General features: G+C 37.8%; 1 protein-coding gene across 4 annotated transcripts in view; it reads left to right on the forward strand.

The window, feature by feature from the left end:
• ldb2a (LIM domain binding 2a) overlaps positions 1 to 22,273 on the forward strand; it is a 130,386-nt gene that overhangs the window by 33,270 nt on the left and 74,843 nt on the right. For all 4 annotated transcript variants that reach the window (XM_033633325.2, XM_033633326.2, XM_078169523.1 and 1 more), the window contains exon 2: positions 2,275 to 2,377. In XM_033633325.2, coding sequence (XP_033489216.1) covers positions 2,275 to 2,377 — 103 coding nt within the window. The remainder of the gene's footprint in view (positions 1 to 2,274; positions 2,378 to 22,273) is intronic.

Here is a 22,273-nt window from a genome sequence, read left to right on the forward strand (position 1 = left end):
ATGTCTACAGCTACTAATGCTACTGCTAGTATTAACCACTACCACTATAGCAATTACTACTTCTATTATTACCATTACCACTTCTGCTTTAGCCTCTACTAATAGCCTACTGCTGGTACAGTTGCAACCAAAATGTCTACTACTACTACTAATACTACTACTACTACTACTACAGCAGCAATTACTACCACTATTGTTACTATAACCTCTTCCACTTAGCTGCTGCTAATAGTCTAATGCTAGTGTTACAATCACTACTACTACTACTATTACTACAGATAATAAAATATGCAATAACTATTATTGTTGTTACTATTGTGATGTTTCTCTATAGCTAGTAATACTACTACTAGTGTGACCACCACCACCACCACCACCACTACTACTACTACTACTACTACAGCAATTACTATTTCTATTGTTACCATTATCACTGCTGCTTTAGCCACTACCAATAGCACACTGCTAGTAAGCAGCAACCAAAAAGTCTAGTACTACTACAGCAATTACTACTACTATTGTTACTATTACCACTTCCACCTAAGCTGCTACTAAATAGCCTAATGCTAGTGTTGCAACCACCACCACTACTATTACTACTATACTACTACTACTACTACTACTAATAATAATAAAATAATAATATTATTACTGTTACTATTGTTACTATTGTGATGTTTTCTCTACAGCTACAAATACAACAACATCAGTTACTGTTGCTATTGTTACTATCACTTCTGCTTTAGCTGCCACTAATAGCCTAATGCTAGTACGGTTACAACCAAAAAGTTTACTACTACTACTACTACTAGTATTAATACTTATCCTATCCTACTATCCTACAGCTACAACTAATAATGCTGCTATTTTTATTGCTACCGATATAACCAGTACTGCAACAGGTGCCAAAAGTGTCTGTATTGCTGGAATTACAGCCCAAACTACTGTTACTTTAACTGCAACTATTGCTGTACCTATTATCCTTGCTATTAGGTTACTACTGTGGTTGCTACTACCACTACCATTACTTCTACTAATGATACTACCACAATAATGGCATTCAAGTGTGTGCATTATTTGACAGTTTAAGTAAATCACTTGTATTTTTTGATACATGAAGACAAATACCCGTAAAAACATACAAATAATGATGATGATAATAATAGCAATTCAGATTCAGATTCAGATTCAGAATACTTTATTAATCCCCGGGGGGAAATTGTTTTTGTTCCAATGCTCCGTGCAAAGTAGAAATGGAAATACAGCATGAATGGAAACAAGAGATAAAGATGAAGATATAAATAAGATACTAAAACAGACAATGAAATAAATAAAATAAAATATGACAATGTATAATAATGTATAATAATGATAGGAATGATAGGAATATAACGTTGAAGGTGAAAGTTAAAGCTCACCTGCTGTAGAAAGTAGAAGCAGCAGTGAATTTTAAAGCTGTTGGACCTCGCCTTGTAATTCAGACTTGTAGGAGCCTCAGGCAGGGCTCTCCCAAAGTCCAGGCTTAAGAAAAGTAAAGGGTGTTACCAGGCTTTGGCTTTACATCGACCTGTATGTGAGGCTTAGACCAGCAGCCAGCATTGAGATCACTTTTTTGAACCTGATTTATAGACTCATTTTTATATTCCTTTTATTCCTTCATGTAGCTGTTAGCCTTTTGTTCTTATCCTTCCATGTTGTGATGTCTTTTTACGACCCTGTCATAACTTGTTTTATGCATCTAATGTGTTTGACTGGTTTACAGTTTGTACTTGAACCCTTTGGTAAACTCAAATGTAAAAACGGTAATTTAAAAAAAGGCTCATAAAATTCATTTTAATGAAAAGCAACAAACGAGCCAATGTACAATAAAGGGAATACTTGCCCTGCTGACTTCATATACCAAAAAAAAAAAACCCCAGTGTTCTTTTTTTTATCTTGTCTTGTAGAAAAGCCGGCATGGTCACAATATCTTTGTCTTATCAGAATGAATCAATATTGAATTTATGTAAAAAAAATGCAGCAGCACAAGAGCAACAACCTGGATAAAGGAAATTCACTGGGTTATTAAATAATAACCCAAACTGAAATAACCCACGGTCCTTCAGAGGACAAAGAGATACATTTAGTGACATGCTTTTACATGCTGAATATTCTGTATTTTTAAAGATATTTCATGAATGAAAGATAATTATTCTTTAGAAAAACATGGTGTTGATTAAGCCTGAGGAAGCCCTGCTCATGTCTAACTGTTGTATTCTCTTTGTCCTTTAACAGGAAAGTGACAGTTTGTGGTGGGACGCCTTCGCTACAGAGTTTTTTGAGGAGGACGCCACTCTCACGCTCTCCTTCTGCCTCGAAGATGGACCAAAGAGATACAGTAAGAGTCCTTTGATATTGCACCAATCACCAGTAATGCCATAATTATGTTATTTAATTCTAAACTAGTCTTTTAGTTCAGTTTAAACTTATTATTCTTTAAGTAAGTTTATTTTCTGTGTTTTATGTTTAATTGGAATAACTGTCCAATGGCTGGTTTGTGCGTTTATGATGTTTCAATCTACAAAACCTTCACCAGGCATCTATTTTTTTTCCACTTCCTATTGAAGTCACACTGCCCTCCCACGCATCTGTCGTACATTCTGTTCTGAGGAGATTTCTGTTGTATTGTATGTTTATATGTCATAAATTCTGGCATCCCGCTTTCTTGAAAGGGTCTTAAACCGGCAACCTCCTGGTAACATGCCCATGTCTGTCAGTGTTAGGGTTGCTGGTGTCTCAATAAGACTGTCACAGATGTTTAGTAGCTGAAAAGGACAAACCACCATAATGTAGCAGGGCTGAATTTTAGAAAAAACAAACAACCCTCATACTCAGAAACCTCAATCTGTGGTGTTCAATCATCCCTCAGACTGATTTTTTGATGAAATGGGGGCAAATGTTATTTGGTATTTACACTTTGCTTCAACCTGCTTTGTCTACTTCCACTTAAGTTATTGATTTCCCACATTTCCCAAAATGCCTTTTGAACAACTCTAAGAAGCAAAACAAAAAGTGTTAACCTAAAAAGAAAAGATCTATACAACTGAGTCAAACATTTCTGCATGGTGCTGTACTGCGTCTGCTGTCACTGAGAAAATTGGTATCTCTCCCTCTTCTAACAATAGTTTTTTCTCTGTGTGTGATTGCTGAACATTGGTGCAACATCACACGTAACTACTGGTAACCTCTTTCTGACAATTTCATCACAGGGCCTCTATTGTGGCCTGTGCTTTTTAAATAAAGATGTAAATGTAAACCACAGTCTTGAAAATAGGCAAATTATTGGGTATATCTGTATTGAAACGCTTCACAAAACATCTGCTTTTGTGCACACTCATAATGGCGGTTCTTTATGACAAGTGTGTCACTATCTTGGCAGTCTTTACCAAGAGGAGTGCAGAACAACCTGATACCATATCTGTATTGTAAATGTTTTATTTTCTGTACAGTTGAGGAGTTGGAGGGTACAAGTTGTAAAAGCTGTGTTTATTTTCTGCATAGACAGTGTAATGTGACTTGCAGTGTGAGTATGTTAAGGCTTGGATGGACACAAATCTCTATTGTTGAATTATAAGAAAACAAAAGAGCTGGTGTGTTACAATATATTTGACTCTTAGGCAAAAAGTCAATTGCGCAACAGTGTATACATGAAAACCTAAGAGGAGAAGTCAACTACATCTTCCAAGGAGCATTTCAGTGACAAACATTCAATCAGATACTTTAAAACGTATTGTGATACTAATGTTGATGATAACATAATATAACATTTAGCAGTTTAAATCAGGTCAGTTTTTAATTCTGTGTCATTTTGGTTTAAGTCAGCAAATTGCACGTAGGGCTCGGAGATATGGAGAAAATAAAATAGCTTTTTATTTTTTACCTTATACCTTGATACTGATATTGTACGGTTAACTATTGGTAACAGAATAAAAGATGATTTCTTAGAAACTCTATATACATTATTAAAACTGCAAGCCACCACGGTAGCCTATAGTATCCTCATGTTATCAAGGAGATGCCCTTGTTTCTGTGTTAAAGAATATTGACGATATCAGTGAAAGAAAACTTTCAAATGGGAATTAATAAGGTGGGGCTGCTGAGAGTTAGATGGGAAGATTAATAACTCTTTCATGTCTGTAAGTTAAGTATGAAACTGGAGCCAAGAGGCAATTAGCTTAGCTTAGTATAGAGACTGGAAAGCAAAGGATACAGCTAGCCTGTCTCTGTGCAAAGTTTAAAAATACTTCTTAAGCACATTAATTAACATTAAGAGAGATGTAAAAATGACATCATGATTGTGTTTTAGAGGGAGCACAGAAGTCAGGTGCAGTTAAAAGTGTTTGTCAGGAAATAGTTCCACCACATAACCCTCCTAATCCACAAATTGTTAATGACCAAGCTTTAGAGGTGTTCGTAGGAATATGTTTTAACTTAAGAGACAGTCTGGCTAGCTGTTTCTAGTGTTTTTTTCCCAGTCTTTTGCCATTTTAAAGTCAGTTTTGCACGCCCAGGACTTTCGTTCATGATAATACTGGTATAAAATATGAAAAATTCATATCGTGATACTCCACGATACTTCGACTTGTTGACATATTGACGTCACACTGTTACCCATGGCAACAACAAGCATGGTTAAGAGCAAAATTATTCATGACTCCGCGGTGGTTCCAAAAAGAGGAGCAGCTTCAGGAGTGTGGAATAAACTGTGGTGTCCTGAATGTTTTATGCACAGCCCCGGACTTCTCAGACTCTTTTAGTGACTTACTGCTCAGAGCGAACTCATTCAGCGGCTCCTCTGGCAGCAGCACAGCATCTCTACCTCTCCTCTTGCTGTGCGCACACGGGAGTCGGTGTCGTCAAGTCACTTTGTCATAAGCCTTCTGTAATGTAAACCTACGTGACGCTCGCGGCTCAACAAAAATCATAACATCCTGTCACAGGTTACAGTGTGATGATTAGAGGAGAAATGGCAGAGCTTAAAGGTCCAGGTGGAAAAAAACAACTCAGTCATTTAGGATTTTACTAAAAGAAGGAAATCACCTGTTGATTTACGTATATATAGATCCCAGGGGACATTTTTTGTATTTGGGAGCTGTTTAAATGTGTAATTTGTGGTAGATTTTAGTAGTTTTTGTTGAACTATTAATATTGTATACAGAATCTGAATCTCACTCTGAGCTACTGTTGTTGTTTACAAACTAAAGAAATGAGATTTTTTTTTAATTTATTTTGGTACTGAATACTGTAAAACTTTATCACTTATTTTGTTGCAGTTCTAAGAATAAAATATGTTTTTTTGATAATCTGTCATATCGTCAGGAATATTGTTATTGCAAAAATACCCTGAAATATCATGACATAATTTTAGGGCCATATCGCCCACCCCTGCTGAACCAGAGAGATGTTAATTACTAAGCTTTAGAGATGTTGGTAGTCATGTTTTTGAATTACAGTTTGAGCCAGGCTAGCTGTTTCCCCCTGTTTCCAGTCTTTATGCTAAGCTAAGCTAACCGCCTCCTGGCTCCAGCTCCATACTGAATGCACAGGCATGAGTACAACAACACTTCATTCTGTTCACCCAAGTTAGAAACACCAAGACAGCAGCAGTATGTGGTCTACAGCAGCAAATGACAGAGCAGAGGCTGTTATTGAGTTTGTGATATTGTCCCCTTCATCTCATCTGCATAGGTTCGTGTTTTGATATCTGAAACATATTGAATATCACACAGACATAGATAAGGACGTGGTGCTCTGAAATGAGCAGATGTGTGTGGTGTCTGCTGTGTTTGTGTGTTAGTGTTAGTGTGTGTGTGTATGATTCAGCTCAGTCATGGAGGAGGACGAGAGAGAGAGAGGGAGTGGAGGATTGTTGGGAGCCGGTCCTCGGTTTGCTTTTCAAATGTAAAAATAAAAATCCCCAGTGGTGTCGAGACGGTAACCCTGTTCCCCCGGGAACGGGAGGCTTAACACCATGGCGATGATGACTCACCGTCAGTCGCAAGCCTTCCTCGATTCACATTCAGGTGCGCTAAGTTACACACATTCACACACATGCACAAACACACAAACATCATCCAGGAAAAATCCACCACCCTCATATGTACCCAGCTACCGATTTGACTCAAAGAAAAACTAAGACTGACACCTTCTTTAAGTGATGTTGTCTGTCTGTGTTCACACTGGCAGCATTATATGTAGAGAGCAGCAGATCAATGTATCATACAGCAGTGATTGTTATATGAGTTCTAGTTAGCCATGGTTCAGAGCTCAGTAATGTCATTAATTTTAGCTGCAGCCACCAAACAATGTGCAATGATTCAGCAGGTAGGAGGACCTCAGTGTCTTGCTCAAGGTTACTTAAAAGTTTGTGGGGAGAATGATCTGTTGGTTAACTCACCATAAATGATGATAGTGTAGACACAAAATCATCCCTAGTGCACTGCTGCCTTCATTTCAGAAGTGAGAAAATGAGGAGTCGTAGAAGGAATTATTTTTAAGTACTTATTTACATCTTGTATTTTTTGTTTTTATATCAAATGATGGTTTAAAACCAGTTTGGTTTACTTTGATATGTACTATATTATAAGTTATGTCAGCACCCTGTGCTAATTTTGTTCAGCTATCTGCCAATTCTCAATGATTCAGTTAATTTAGTCCAAAAAAATCCCATTTCCAAGTTTCTAAAAGCCCAAGCTGACGTCTTCATATTGCTTTATGTCTGTTGCCGAGTCCAAAACCCAAAAATATTTCATTTACTCTCATAGAAAACCAGCAAATATTCACAAATAATTAAGTAAATCAAGTGAATTGTTGGCATTTGTGCGAAAAAGATTTACATTATAGTTCCCAATTCATTTTCTGTTGATTGATCTGATACTTAAAAGTAAAAAATGATTGAAACTGAAATCCATTTTAACTGCATATCAGCAAAAAGATTTAACCTCATAAATACTGAATTCTTCAGTGTTTCATTTACTGTTTCGTTTGGGTTTGAGATACAAACACAACTGCATACAGTGTGACTTTTTTACTTCATAATGGGAACAGATGCTTATGCTTAAAATGCTCATTTCACTGTCTACTCATATCTAAATGAATGTATTCAAAAAATGTAAAGAAAACTAGAATACATTTAAATTAAATTCTATGAATCAAAGTCAGTTGAGCAGACTGGGCGAATGTGAACCATATATAATATGAAAATTATGCACCATAAGCTGTAAGGGTTTTTTCTATACTGTGCCTATAGAGTGTGAACATGGTGGTGACAAAAAGCACAAGACGAATAATGTATGCAAATGTAAATATATACTAATACGTGTCTCAGCATTTTTACCGGAGTGTTAGACAGTTGGAGTATTTGAATATGTTGTTTTTAGGTACAACTCTACTTTTCTCCCTGAAGCTTTTTTCCTTCACCTTTTCTATTACACAAAATCATTCTTGTGGCAAGGAAATTTCTGTCCTGTGTGTTATCAGGGGGCTTTGGACTCCTGCATCCTTTGTTTTTGTGATTTTACTGTCGGCAGTCCAGAAATTTAAGCTCACTCTGCTCATTGTTAGTCGCTCTGTCCAAGAGCATCAGCTAACTGCCTAACATATAAAATGTAAATGTGACCGCCAGTGGCCTTATTCTGAAATAATCTTTGCTTGCAGCCCCGTAAAAAGAGCTTATATGTATGTAGTTGTGGCCACGCAGGTCAGTACAACACTGACCAGTGGAGATGTGAGGGTGTGGGAGGTGGAGAGTGGTTAGCAGCGGTCATCCATACATGTTGAAAGAGTTACAACAAAAGGTTGTAGAATTTTTCAGTGGAATTAAGTCTCTTCAGTTTGTTGGAGTTGGACATAGTGTTTACCAAACTTCTCAGTATGCTGCGGTATGGATTTTATGTGAATCCTAAGGGTAATTGTGCTTAATGTTATAGAGCTTATTTTAGCTCCACAGTATCACACATTTGTCCTGGCATTTCTAAACTAAAGAGGAAACATTTCTGTTGTTAAAGATCAAACGTACTAAGCTAATGAAAAGGGCAAGTCTTTATATTTGTGTTTTATAACACAGCCACAACATTAAAAAAACATATTTGAGGTTATTTGTTTGTTAAATATCTCATTAAAACAATCATTTAATTTCCCTCAGAGACACTTTCTGTGTAACGTATGGAGGTATAAGTGTAAGAACTCCAGTCCTCGTTCAAACTGAATCATATTTTTTGAGTCATACAGCAGCTTATACGATAATTACAAGGAAACAATCATGTCACTCCAGTCTGAGGTGCTCTAATTTCATAACGTTCAGCAGAGGAAAAATAAGAAAAGCCAATTTGCCTAATCTGTTTTTTTATTGCGCGGACCTGTGTTAAGGTGTTTTGTAACTCGTCTCCAGCTGGCGTTCATTGTGGCCTCTCGGAGGAAATAGATCATATTGGAAATGTCTGCGTGTTAATTGTTGGAGGATAAACACTAATGCATTTATGTCCTCCATGAGCCTCGGATTCTTTATGCTGAAATCTGTTCTGATCCTCAACGAGGGCTGATCAATTAGTCAATAGCAAGAAAGCTCAACATTAACTTTGTCAGTTTTGATAATTGATGAATATGTTAGAAATTTATCAAGCAAAAAAGCAAAATATTTGCTCTGTCCTGCTTCTCAAAATATGCGGATGTGCTGCTTTTCTGTTATATAATGAGTTTTTGACTGTTAGTAGGACAAAACATGCTCACACTCAGACAAATTATAATGGGAATTTTTTACTATTTCCTGCCATTTTTCAGACAAAATGATCGACACAACCACATGCCGCATAACATAAACATAAACTTTTAGTTATATAGATGTCTAGTATGTCAATATATATCGCGTGAATTTACCACAGCTCATGAAAATTGGGGATTCAAGTCTTTGCACTTCAGCAAAAGACGGAAGCATGACTGTTAAAAGGGAAAAGAACGTCTTTCCAGCTAGAGTATATTTTTCCATTGATTGTGTGATTCAGACCAGCAACCTTATTGGCACAACCCTGTTTCTCTAACCCCCATTAGTCCTACTCTTGCTCTTAATGATAAATCCACCTCACTGTGGCTTCAGACTGTATCTCATGTAGTGCTGGAACAATCAGTAGATTAAACAATTAGTTTTTAACAGAAAATGAGTCAATGAATTGAGAACTGATTAAATGTTTGACTCAATTATCAAGCAGAAATGCCAATCACTCACTGATTTTCACATGGGAGGATTTTTCTGTTTTCCTGTTTCTGTTTAAAATAATTGTAAACAGAATATCTTTTCAATTTGAAGGCGCCGCCTCGGGCTCAGGAAACTGTGATGCGCAATTTTCACTGCTTTCTAACATTTTTACTGAATGATTATTTGATTAATCAAGAAATAATCAACAGATTAATTGATGATTAACACGACTATTGGTTGCAACCTTATTCTCAAACTCAGGGCATTTTTCATTGGCTGCTGTGGCTAATATATCCCCAAATTTAACAGTAATTTTACTGCTCTACCCGCTAACTAGAGGCTTAAAGATAGAAAACCCTCAAATGACAGTTTGGTGAAATGGCAGCGATTTGACAGTCTTAAGAGCCAGAGCATGTGGCTGCTGTCTGAATAATTCCCCACCCTATGTCACTAATGAAAAGCAAACTTCACCGGATCGTCTGTTGTGTCTAATTGTAATCTACATGTATCAGTAACAATAACCATGTCAGAAGACGACATAAGCAGCTTATCCAGACAGATTGCATTATTTCTTGTGACGCCTTGTTCTCGCAAAGATCTAAAGAGCACTAAATGTGAGCTGTGAGAATTTGTAGTTCCCAGTATGTCATAACATTTTATAGTGTCTTTGGAAATAAAACTTATTAAAGCTCCGCATTGCGATGACAGTATATTGCTTTAATAAAAGTTAATATTTTTAATGTGTGCATCATGTTTCATCTTTGGAGGGAGAGTGTTTTGGTGCATTTTGTGTACCCCTGTACATGTGTAAAACAATTCTCCATCGGTGCAGGCCAATTATTGTTTTCTTCGCCGAATATTCAGAAACTCTAATTACACCCCCAATTGCCATGGCCTTAACATTCGCCCCAGTACCTTGTCTGGCTCTGCAATCTATGAGGCATCTGATGAAAGCTGCACTCCATGATGCAATCAAAGAGCAAGGCTCATTTTAGAAGTAGTTCAAACAAGAGAGGGAAAACTCTGCATGTTTAGTGGGCTGATTCAGGGCAAACTGCGAAAGTGATTCACAACACATTTACAATTCATCTAGTTATTCTTGCATTGCAGCACGCAATAATTGCAGCGATAAAATGACCACAGCTAATAATCTTTAAGCAAGCATGAGGACATAATGAGGAGGACGAAAACACAGGGAAAGTGCTTTAATACGTGTGAAGGGATGAACCAAGCTGCCTCTGCCGTGAAGTAAGCTTAACAAGGGACTCACTTGGTGCTATGAATTAAATCATGGAGTTTTTAATCAATAAACACATTATGTTCTGTATATTCTTCTTAGGCCAGTCCTGCATGTACCAGCAACATAATAATGAGTCATAGTTTAGTTTGTTTGTATCTGAAAATGTTGTTATTAACAGCAAAACATTACTTTTTTAACAGATTTAAGTCCAATTATACACATGGCATTTTGAATTGTCAGATTATTAATGCTTGATTCTTGTATTTAGAAAAATAAATGTCAGGAGATTACTAACCATACAATATATGTACTGTAAAATGAAAACAATGGACTAAAAGGGGCTAAAAAGCTGCACAGAGCTGCAGGGTTGCATGATAATTTTTGTTGTTACATCAGCACAAATGCGCCTTTCACATCACATGTAGTCATTTGACTTCACATTAATAAAAAATGATTGATGCAGCTTTAATGAATTTGATTAAGTCCCCAGTTGTGAAATAAGATACACTACAAAGCCCTTAAGCTCGTTCCTACAGGCATCACAGTGTCACTTATGTTCGCTGTGCTATGGATATGATTTTGTAACAACGCTGATGGCCAGTCTTAGTCAAGGATGCTACATATCTTATAGATATTACCAGCTATGGATTTGACATCAATCTGGATCGATAACAACAATTCAATATTATCGTGGATACATATAGTCTTTAAGATACGCCTTTATTTTGAAATTCCCATAGCATATTTCCATAGCTAGTGGCCGAGCACCACTAGCACTGTACCCGTTGACTGGGGTTTTGGAGTATCCCATTTCCATTTGAGCATGTAAACACCATATACTGTTTATGAGAAAGCCGTATATGCTAGCTGGAGTACGAAAGAAACCAGGACCAGTGTTTCAAAGCAGGATTTTTGTGCACAGTCTTCTATATGGCAATGTCACGGTGTGTCTTAGCTGGTCTTTGTAATCATATATAGTTGCCGTTTTGCGTTTTTATGATTCATTTGTAGCATTTATTAACATACTTTTGGGCTTTTCTTTGTAGTACTCTTATTTTGTGTTTGATATCGCTTGTTTTAGAGCTGTACATTTTTGTTTTGTATTTGTGTTCTATGTTTTCTATAACTTATGTTGCTGCCTGTCTTGGCCAGGACACTCCCGAAAAAGATTTTTAATCAAGAGGTTTTTCTGGATAAATAAAGGTAAAATAAACAAAATAAAATATGGGTTATTCGTGTCCATGTAATCACACTCATTGAGGATATTCACTGATATTGTCTTATATTGATCCCAGGCCCCTGAATTGAATCAAATCAAAATCATGTCGTGGTAGACTTTGGGATGTAAGCAAATATATGGTTAAAGAATCGGTTTAATATCGTATGATGATGAAACTTGTGATTTACACCCCTGTTCCCAGCCAGTCTCAGCTGAGTATTAAACCCAGTGTGCCTCGGCCCTTAACATCATCCAAACGATGTTTACAGACCGAGTTAATACAGTGTTTATGTGAATGAGCCTGAATGGAGGTCTGAGATAGAAGGATAAGTCTAGTGCTGAGATCTGACTCCCTTTCTGTTGAATAAAAGATTGACAGCGGAGGGTTGGGAAGGGCTTGTTGGAGGGAGGCTGTGTTATTGAATTGGGTGGTGGAATGAAGAGAAAGAGAGGTGGAGTCCCAAATGAAGGTATGGGAGTGGTGCAGTATCGGGCCTGCCTGTCTGTTTGTGTATGTTCACATGTGTGTATCTGTGCCTCTGTATCTTATTGTGAGTGTGTTTTCTCTGTTCGAGCAGTGGCAAATGTTTGTGTGTGAATGTGCATGTGTAAGTGAATGTGTGTGTGTGTTGCTGTGAGAGTTAAAGGGGGATGTCGATGCTTCTGTGGAGGGGGTTGTTTTGAAAGGAGGAGGGGAGGGGGGGTAGTTGTGGCGGCGGTGGTGGTGTGCGAGGCTGCTTTACAGAGAGATGGATAGGATGGATTGAAGGTGTAGAGCGGTGATTGGCAGGTGGGATGATGCGGCCCTGGCTCAGCTGCAGCGCTGAGATGTAGGCTGCTGCTGATTGACAGTCGGGGCCGAGCCTGGGAACCACAGCGCTGGATCGGCCGCAAAGAGAGACAGAGAGAGAAAGAGAGGAGACATTATAGATTTAAACCAAAATATGTAGCCACAACATTTTGCTGTGTGTTCTGTTCCTGGATAGTTCGACACTGCCACCTATTGTAAACTAGGCTTGTGGTGTTTTCATGAGATTTCTGTGCGCTAACGGAGCTGATATGTGTTAACTATGTTGGGCAAAGGAAGAACAACGAAGAGAGAAATGCAGAGTAGAAGAAAGACGACTGAAAGGCAGCAAACCTTTCAGAGAAACAAACAATGAGTCATAAGGAAAGCACAGGGAGGGGGAAGAAATCTATTAAATGTATGTGAGCAGGCAAAATAATGTAAGTGGTCTGCAGTATCTGAATAACAAACATCTACTTTAGCCTGAGGCTGCAACTTCTGTGTTATTTTCATTGATTAGTTTTATATTTTTTCATTAATTGATACATTTTTTAGTCTGTAAAATGCGGAAACCAGTGAGAAATGCCCGTCACAGCTTCCCAGAGCTAAAGGTGATGACTTTAAATCGTCCTGTTGTTCAAATGAATCCTGAAATTAAATTCCAAAGGCCAGAGTCAGTTTGCCATTTGCCAGTTTTTGCTTGATTATCAAATCAGTCAGACTAGATTAATCATATCAATTATCAAAATTATTATTTCGTGTCAATCTACCAGTAAACGAAACGCCAAACTTTTACAGCACCACATCATTCTTTGTGAGATTATTGTCAGTGAATTTGCAAAGTGTGTAAAATACTGGACCTTCTTTTTTAAGGACGAAGGGCCTTGAGTTCTTTTATTGGTGTTCTTGGAAACCAGAAAAGGTTCAAAAGTGTTTGGAGAGGCTGATTGCTGAGGTCGTGCGAGGTGTTTGACTTCATCTTGGTGTCCACGAAGCTGCTTTTAACTAAGTTAATTACTTTCTCCTGTTGCTTTGTGATCTAAGTTTTGTGTCTCTAACCCTGTGTTATGCAACGTTGTGCTCTGTCCTTGGATACAGGCAGTTTCTGAATGACAGCAGAGCTGTAAATACCAGCTTTGTGAATCTCACAGCACACAGGGTTTTGATGAGGCTGTGAGACAGTCTGAGGTGCTCATTTCATTCTGTGGGAACACAAAAAAAGTCTTTGTCCGTCTCCATCAGTGAGTTTTGACCCAGAGGTCCACGCAGGACAGAACCACCGTCTGTTCGCTCCTGTAGGATTTCCGACCATTACCGCCTGCTCCCGCTGATCCACGATACCACTCCGGTAGCTTGCAACAAAGCTTTCCTCTGATATCCTGTCAGCCCCATCCTGCAGGGAACATAAGATGCATGTAGCCCTCAAAGATTTTTTTTTTCTAAATGTAAAGAAATGACATTACAACTATTTAATGAACTAACAATAATCCTGGATGCTTCCCCTTAAATGTAAAAATAAAGCTTCAACTTGAGACATTAAGAAATAGAAGTGGATTCAAAAGTTGAGGATTGTGTTGCTGTTGCTCTGATAGTTTATGTAGTTTCCCATAGCAACTAATACAAACAAGATGCTGGAAGGTCAGACGTCAGAGAATCAGTGTTTCTGTTCCTATTTACAGATCTGATTTGGATGAGAGATGGCAAGTTCATAATGGTATTCATGTTTTAAGAAAATGTATTGCATCTAAGAACAGATAAATCTAGAATATGAGATATTTGGTACTGTGATTATTAATGTATGTGTATTATTGTTAATGATGCAGAATACAGTGCTTATTTTAAAATTACACTACAAAAAGTTAAGCAATAAAGAATATTTAAGTAAATTACATAATCGGATTTAAGACCTTTACAGCTACAACACCATAGTTTATTATTATTAACAAAACAAGACAGCATGATTGTAACCAGAGACCGAAATCTGAATAAAGACTAATAAAGTAATTCACTTTACATTTTGTCCAAAATGTCGAGACAAAGTAAGTCAACTAAAAGACATTGAAGTTAAGCGACCACTCTGACTTTACCTGCATTTACGGCAAGACTTTGCCTTTACATGCATAGTTAAATCAAATACAACTAGTCTCTGCTATTGGAAAAAGAGATGACTGGTTGCTCTGTATATACAAATATAATATATAAAAATCTTGTGTCGGGTGCTCGTGGAGAACAGGAAACAACAGAATTGAGAGAAAGGCAATCCATGCAGAGAAACCTAATCAAAGAGAAGCTTTTTGGATCCATCAGCTGGATGTTTTAAAGTATCATGGTCTCAATGATGATATAGACTTCATATGTTGTATGTGATTTGTCATTGTTCTCTACAAGCCTCGCCATTTTTCTCACAACCTATGGGTTAATATAGGTGTGTATGTACTTATTTTGTCTGGATATCTTATCTTATGTCACTGTGTTTTTATCACCTTGTTATTTTTTGAATAGCGTCTATTTGTTTCACCTGTCATGCCCTTACATGGGTCATGTGATGGCCTCTGATTGGTTCCTGCCACTATATAGGTGGGGCCTTACCTGTGTTGTATGTTTTTAAAGCCCTGATGAAGATCTGCAGTGGTTGAAACATGTTGGCTCTTTTGATGATTTGGTCACTACAATGATGGCTTTTTAATATTTCCTTCCTTGTCATTCTATATTTTTTCGGAGTGCCTGGATTGCCTTGTAGTCTCTGCTATTTTTATGTATCCTGCTTCCACAAGCATAATGCTGCGTTCACATGGAATCATGCATTATTATTTATTGCCGTCTCTTGTATTTTTGTACTTATTTGCATGCCTAGTTATTTAAGTTTTTAAGTTTAAATTTGAAATCTTTAATCTGACTCTTTCCTCTTGACTGCTGTAACACTGGAATTTCTCAATTATGGGATCAATAAAGGTGTATCTTATCTTATCTTAAAACCTTCTGGACAGCAAGGGAAAAACAAATAGACAGTCTGAGGAAATGGCAGGATGATAAAACAAAACATACATGTCGATATGTTGCGATAGTGATGCCATATTGTTTACAAAGAATGGAATAAAATGTATTTTTTGTTTATTATTTGATTTTTCCAGTAGTATCTAGTATTTGTGCAGATTGCTCATGTTTTCTCCTTGACCGAGGGAGCTATGTCATATCCGGTGGTTAATTCCGTTCCAGAGGATGGCAAAAAGTTAAAATATTTTAACTATGAACGGCAATTCCATCTAACATAACTGTTGCCGTCATTTTCTGCTGGCCTCGCCCTATTATCCTGTTCTCGTGCACTAAAACGATACCCTGTTTGCTGTTTTTTGTCTCCCTGATTCCATGTGAAAGCAGCATAATAGTAAAATCATGCTGCACTCACTACATTATTGTTGTTTCCAGTAAGACACGAGAGATCCCAATCCCATTGCAGCCCTCTATTTTGACTTGAGACCACCGTTCCAGTTGAATAAAGCAGTCTGTCTGTTTGCTATTTGTTTGCACTTAATCAAATTGGCCATTAAATCTTAAAAAAGTAAACACTGAGTGTTTTTAAAAAAATATCAAGGGAATCAATTCTAATTGCTTGGTGTTTTTGTCATTTTAAAAAACTTTATGACTGCAGCTTCTGCCTGATGGCAATTAAGACATTGAGTTTGGCCAGTTGATTGTTTAGTCAGTGCCAGAACATTTAGAGTTTTACTATTTCTGTCTGTTTTTCACCCGGCGATAAGCCCGTTATCGTTGCCTCTCTGCGACTGGCCTCTTCTCCTTCGCTGTGTGTGGTTTGTGCAACCAATCAGATCAGGTGCCACCAGTCTGAGTTAGAGTTGAGTAAGGTGAACATGTTGGTAGCCACTTCACACTACCAAGCAAATAGTAGAACAGAATGTTTATTTCATCATAGGAGCTAGATATCTAGGGTTGAAAATGATTAATCAATCTCCTACCGTGTCCTGGCTGGCAATTTGTGAGTGAGCCAGATCAAGCCAGCACCAACAATTATCAGAAGCAGTGGCTCGATTCCCATGACAAGAGGCAGTAGCACCTTGTCTGTATGTAGCTGACAACCCCCTATCAGGTCTTATTAACGTATTGGCAAGACAAAGAAAGGAGACATGTTCCTGCCATATGACTTCCTCTTTTGGTTTATGTTTTCTTTCCTCTCCTCTTCCTTGTTACAGCTTGTAAACTATCAAGTCAGTATTATGAGAGCTTAACCATGACACATACTGCACATACAGGAGCTGTGTAGAATTGTCTCAGTCATTTTTTAAGTGTAGTCATTATCAGTAATAAAATGAATTTTGTTTTTGTTAGAGTTAAATATTTTATTATTATTAATATTTCAAATGAGTCACTTTCCTCCAAGTGTGCAGAGTTTGTGAAAACATTCTGGCTCTGAGTCTCTGTGCTAAGTGGATATCGAATATCACACCATGATATACTGTAACTTTCAGCCTCAAATTAGTGCTGTAACTGAAAAAAACCCGGATGCAATTAAAATTATTAGAAGTCACCATCAAAGGGAACTTGGAGTAAGCAAGGGAGGAGGCTTGGGCAGTATCCATTTTTTCCTACCTTCCATCCTGACATGTCACCAGGGTATACAGAATGTAACGGCAGTTGTATGTGACGCTCACTGTGCCCCCACCCACACACACACTTCCGCCACCCCCCACTGCATCCCACTACTTCACAAGCTCTCTTTCCCTTTTCAGCATATATAGATGAAAAATATAAACTCACAAAATGAAAATGAAAACTATTCTTCATCTGTTTTCCTATTAAACAGTAAAACAACCATACACCTTGTGATTTCAAGTTTCTCTTTCACTGAACTAATGCCTGGTTCACACTACACAATATCAGCCTGACTAAAGCCTGACGCAGCTTTGTACGGTGTCGGCTCGGATCATGAACGACAATGAGTGTTGTGTGCGATAATTCATCGTTTCATCTCGGGTAGTGTGTCAAAGACAACTAGTGCCATGTCCTGGATGCCTCACGATGTCCTGATGGAAAGGTGAAAAGGTGTAGATTTCATGAGGGGACGCAAGGAACTTTTAAACTTTAACTTTAAAATTGTCCAGAAGATTTCCCCAGAATGCAGGATATAGGACCCCAACCCTGTTTCATATGTGTGTCACCCCATGTTGAAACGAAACCTGCACCCTTGCTTGCAGTCGCCATCTTTCTTAGTTAAGCTGCTTGTTCCACCCGGCGACACTGACCTCTAGTGGTGCGAGCTGTTCACTACAATACATCACCTCAATACAGCATCTCCATATCGGTTTAATAGAAACCAGAGCGTCTGGATTTTAAGAATCGTACCTTTGGGATTTCTAAATACCCTGGTACACTGTAATACGTGAAACCCCTCAAGCCTATAAACAAGAGACAAAGACAGAATGATAGGAGTGAACTCTGACCTTATTATTCACTTTTCTAAATCAACCTTTTGCAGTCATGCCAATCAATAATAGAGGCTCAAGTTGATGTGAATCCAGTTTTGATTTCTGTTATTCTCCTGGCGATCTTTTAATGCAGTATGTGTGAATCTGTGGGTGTAAGCACAGTGTGCATTTTATCTGAGAGTCTGATGAAAATATACAGCAGCAGGCGTGAGCAGTGGCTTTGTTGCACTGTTTGACCAGAGAAGAAAGAGATAGGCCTTTTAAAGACATAATGTGGTTCTTCTGATGCTGCCGGGAATCGTAGCCTTTTCTTTCTAAAACAATATCCAATATCTAAAATAATTGACGCCTACTCTTGCACAAAAAGCCTGCTGGCATGAAAGTAAAGCACATTAGGAGGTACCTGCAATTCATTTTTAACAAAACAAAACAGAGGACTCTCTTCTTAAAAATATTATTGTGTGCCATTACTATTTTCTTCTGTGCCATTACTTCACTTGCGCCAAGTCAATTTTGTTTATTGAGTGCTGTCAACAAAATCCTGACAACAAAGGACGTGAAGGACAAATAGAACATTAAAAGAACAGACTTCACAGTTTTTAACCAATAGCACCTGAGTTTGTTTGTATGAGTGTGGAATAAAGTGTTGAAATAAAAATAATAGTCTAATTTTGGAAAATGGTATGTTAACTTTTTCTACATTTATCTGAAAAGGACTTGAACCCGACCTAGTTTCTCAGTAATATCCGAGAGGTCCTTTCCTTCTTGGGATTATGGGCATGACAGTGAAGCAGTGAGCTATGACGTTTAGCCGCTGGCAGGAGGCCTCATAATTTACCATAAAAAATGTCCTATTAAGTGTTCTGGACTTTCTTTTTAACAATACATGACTAATGGCGAAAAACTTTCCTTCACAGTAAGCTCAGAATTTATAACACATTAGCTCATCAGTTGCCAAAAGAATAAGCATGGCAACTAGAGAAAAAAAGATCTTGAAAAACAACTTGGCATGCCTTTTAACAGGGTCGTCATCAGGCCTGCGCTAATATGTCAGCCTCAAAACTGAATCTGGGTGTCTTAAGACAAGCTTTAAGTTGATGTAGCACATCATCTGTGTGGGCATATTGGAAGTTAGGAGTGACAAGTACAGTCGGTTGCATAACTTGGCTGTCAGATTGTAGTGGTGTGATGCTGGTGCACTAAATTATGAATAGGATATCATAAATCAGTGGAAAACGTTATGATGAGACTAGATATTGTTTTAGATCTTTGAATATTATCGAAAGTATTGTCTGTTCCTGGTTTCTAAAGGCTGCATTACAGTAAAGTTAGATTTTTTTTCAACCTACCCTACTTTACTTACCCACTTTGCCATTCTATTTGATTATTTATTAAAAATCTCATTGTGTGATTAAGTTGTATTTATTTTAAAAACATTAATCTACTTATTTAAAGAATAGCTGCTGAGGCATGTACTATAGCTTAACCCAAACTGGATTTATGAGGCTGATACTGATATCAATATTTGTGATTTAAAAACAAAACAAAACAGAGAACAACTTTTAAAATATTTTTTTAAAATATTTATTTAAAAACCCAATGTCTTTTTCATACAATATTTTATTTTATTTTACTGTACTTTATTTTATTTTATTTTATTCTATTTTATTTTATTTTGTTTTTAAGTTTATGAGTAAGATACTTGGTGGAATATTTTACAGCTTACAAATAAACTTGCTTGCACTCTAACATTGATAGACAAACCAAGTGATAGTGACTGTTTCTAAATTAATTAGTTTGGCAATACTTCAGTGCAATTTGTCATTTATCGGCTGGCATATACACTGATACTGATATATATTTGAAGTAAACCAATACAGTACTGAAAGCCCTAGGAAGTGTGGTGCAAAGTGCAGTACAGCATAAACAGTGCAAAACAGAGATGATGAGCAGTACCAATTTTTACTTGGAACCTATTTCATTACGTATAAATCAGTTCTTTAGTCATAGATATGGTTCAGTGGGTCTATAGGCAGAGGAAATTACACATACGCACAGCTCCTATAATATGGTATCATGTGTAGAATAGAGTCTATATACAGACTATGTGCGGAGTGGTCCGTCGGGTTGGTTTCCAGGTGGCCTGGATCAGGGTGGGAACCATTGTATGCAGCTAACAGGAAGTAGGGAACAGCTATCGGAGGGCACCAGCTGTCCGTGAGGATGGGCAGGTCCCCTGACTTCCTGTTTCTCAACACTCCGCGTGCCCCGGAGCAAAACAAAACCAGCTTCCCCTTCCAGTTTGAGAAACAATAGACGTCGCAAACAGCCGTCCTCCACTACGTCTATTCCTCCTTCCTCACCTTTTCGCCATCTTTTTCTCTCCCACAATCTTCCATCTGTCTTTTCCTTTCGCTCTCCATTCTGCTCTCAACTTCTTTCTTTTTCCTCCTCTACTTGTTCATCTCTCAAGTCGTTCTTTCTTTTGTGTCCTCGTCATTCTTTCTTTCCTTGCATCTTCTATGACATTATCCTCTCCATCTCCTCTTCACTGCACTTTCTCTGCCTCAACCTCCTTCTTTCCTTTATCATTTTTCTTCCATCCAGTGGTTGTATATGTACAGTATGTGTGTGTGTATAAGTATGTACAGTCTGCCTTGTTGTATATGATTGTTGCATGGTGGTTAGATGGTAAATGTCAGTGTGACAGTTTGTACAGGCAGCATGTTTATTCCATTTGTCCGGATCAAAAAAGTTTGAAAAATATTGTGTGCACATGGTGAACAGGGGAGAGCTAATAACTAGATATTTATTTTGTTAAGAAATATTTTGTCCATTCAAAATGTACAACTTGGGAAGAATAATCCAAATTCTGTGTAACACAATGTGCTTTTTCAGGGGAAAATGAAATCTGTTTCCTCCAAAGAGAAAAATACTGCAGTCTCTTCAGAATTTGGAAATTGCAGCCTCCACTATTTGGATTTTGTTTCCAAATCATTGTGAACCCACATTTTGTAATAAATGAAATAAACCTGAAATTACATTTCAAGTATCCTGGGAAAGTCGTCCCATGAGGCCTCTTAGGGGACACATCTGCGATTTGTTTTGCTGAAATGGAATTTGTGAATGTTTGCTACAAGTCATGATGACAAACATGCAGTTCATGAAAAAATGAAGAGTGAAGTGCAACATGAGCTTTTAACAGTAGAACATTCCAGAAAGGTCAACAAGACGAGAGAGAGGGGGGAGACAGAGAGGGAGGGGGTTTTATTAATAATGAATAGCATTTTCATCCACACACTGGAGAGTAGGAGAAGAATTCCACCTGGAAAACATGCAGCGTATGCATACGGCACACACACATGCACACACATGCACACACTGGCATGTGGACATATAAGCGAGACTGACACACAACACACAAACAGTGAGGCAGTGAAAGAGTGTAAGCATACACATATGCCTCTGCAAACATGCACAAACACTCAGAATCACAGAGAGGGCACACCTGGTCTCAAATACAAAGAGGCTGTAGAAAAAGTGTTATTGGCATATGTACCAAAACACACATACAGTGTGTACTCACACACACACACACACACGCAGAAGAGCACATTCACAGTGCAAAGTTATTGACACATGGAGAAATCCATATTTATATATAATACAGTGGTGGAGACCCATCAGTCTCCATAGTCTATGAAAGGGCCTGCACCGCTTTACTTAAGGTATTAAATGTTTATGTGGTGCTTTTTCGTCCCTCAATAACCTTTCTCACACACACACACACTCACATACACACACTGACAATAGCAAGAACAGCTTCCCAAATCAGACGAGAAATTCAAGTCAAAGTGACATGAAAAATGACGTTTTCATCTCGTTTTGTAAATATGCTTTTGACAATAAATGGCACAGAAATACCAAGAGTCGTTCTTATAGTACCAACACTAGTGGCCTTGTGCTGTTTTCTAACTAAAATCAGTGGTGCACTGACAACATTAAGTACCAGTACAACACCTTAAAGGAACAGTGTGTGAGATTTAGGGGGATGTAGTGCCATCTAGTGGTAAGGATTGCAGATTGCAACTGGCTGAAACTTTTTCCGGTTAGATTTCTTTCAGTGATCATTGTTCAGGAGGTTTTTAGCAGGAGCTAAGTAATCGGCAGAGGTCTCTTAATCTCTAAAATAAATGGAGCAAGTGATTAAAAACTACTGTAAACATAGTAAAAAACACTAAATAAAGCAGTTTAAAGTTACAAACTAGTATTTCTCTGACAGACATTCAGGCGGTTTTTACTGTAAGCTGAATGATTAGCCAAGGTCTCCTCTTCTTCAAAACAAACAGACCCAGGG

The sequence above is a fragment of the Epinephelus lanceolatus genome, chromosome 7 (genome assembly GCF_041903045.1).
Source record: "Epinephelus lanceolatus isolate andai-2023 chromosome 7, ASM4190304v1, whole genome shotgun sequence".
In the NCBI taxonomy this organism is placed as follows: Eukaryota; Metazoa; Chordata; class Actinopteri; order Perciformes; family Serranidae; genus Epinephelus; species Epinephelus lanceolatus.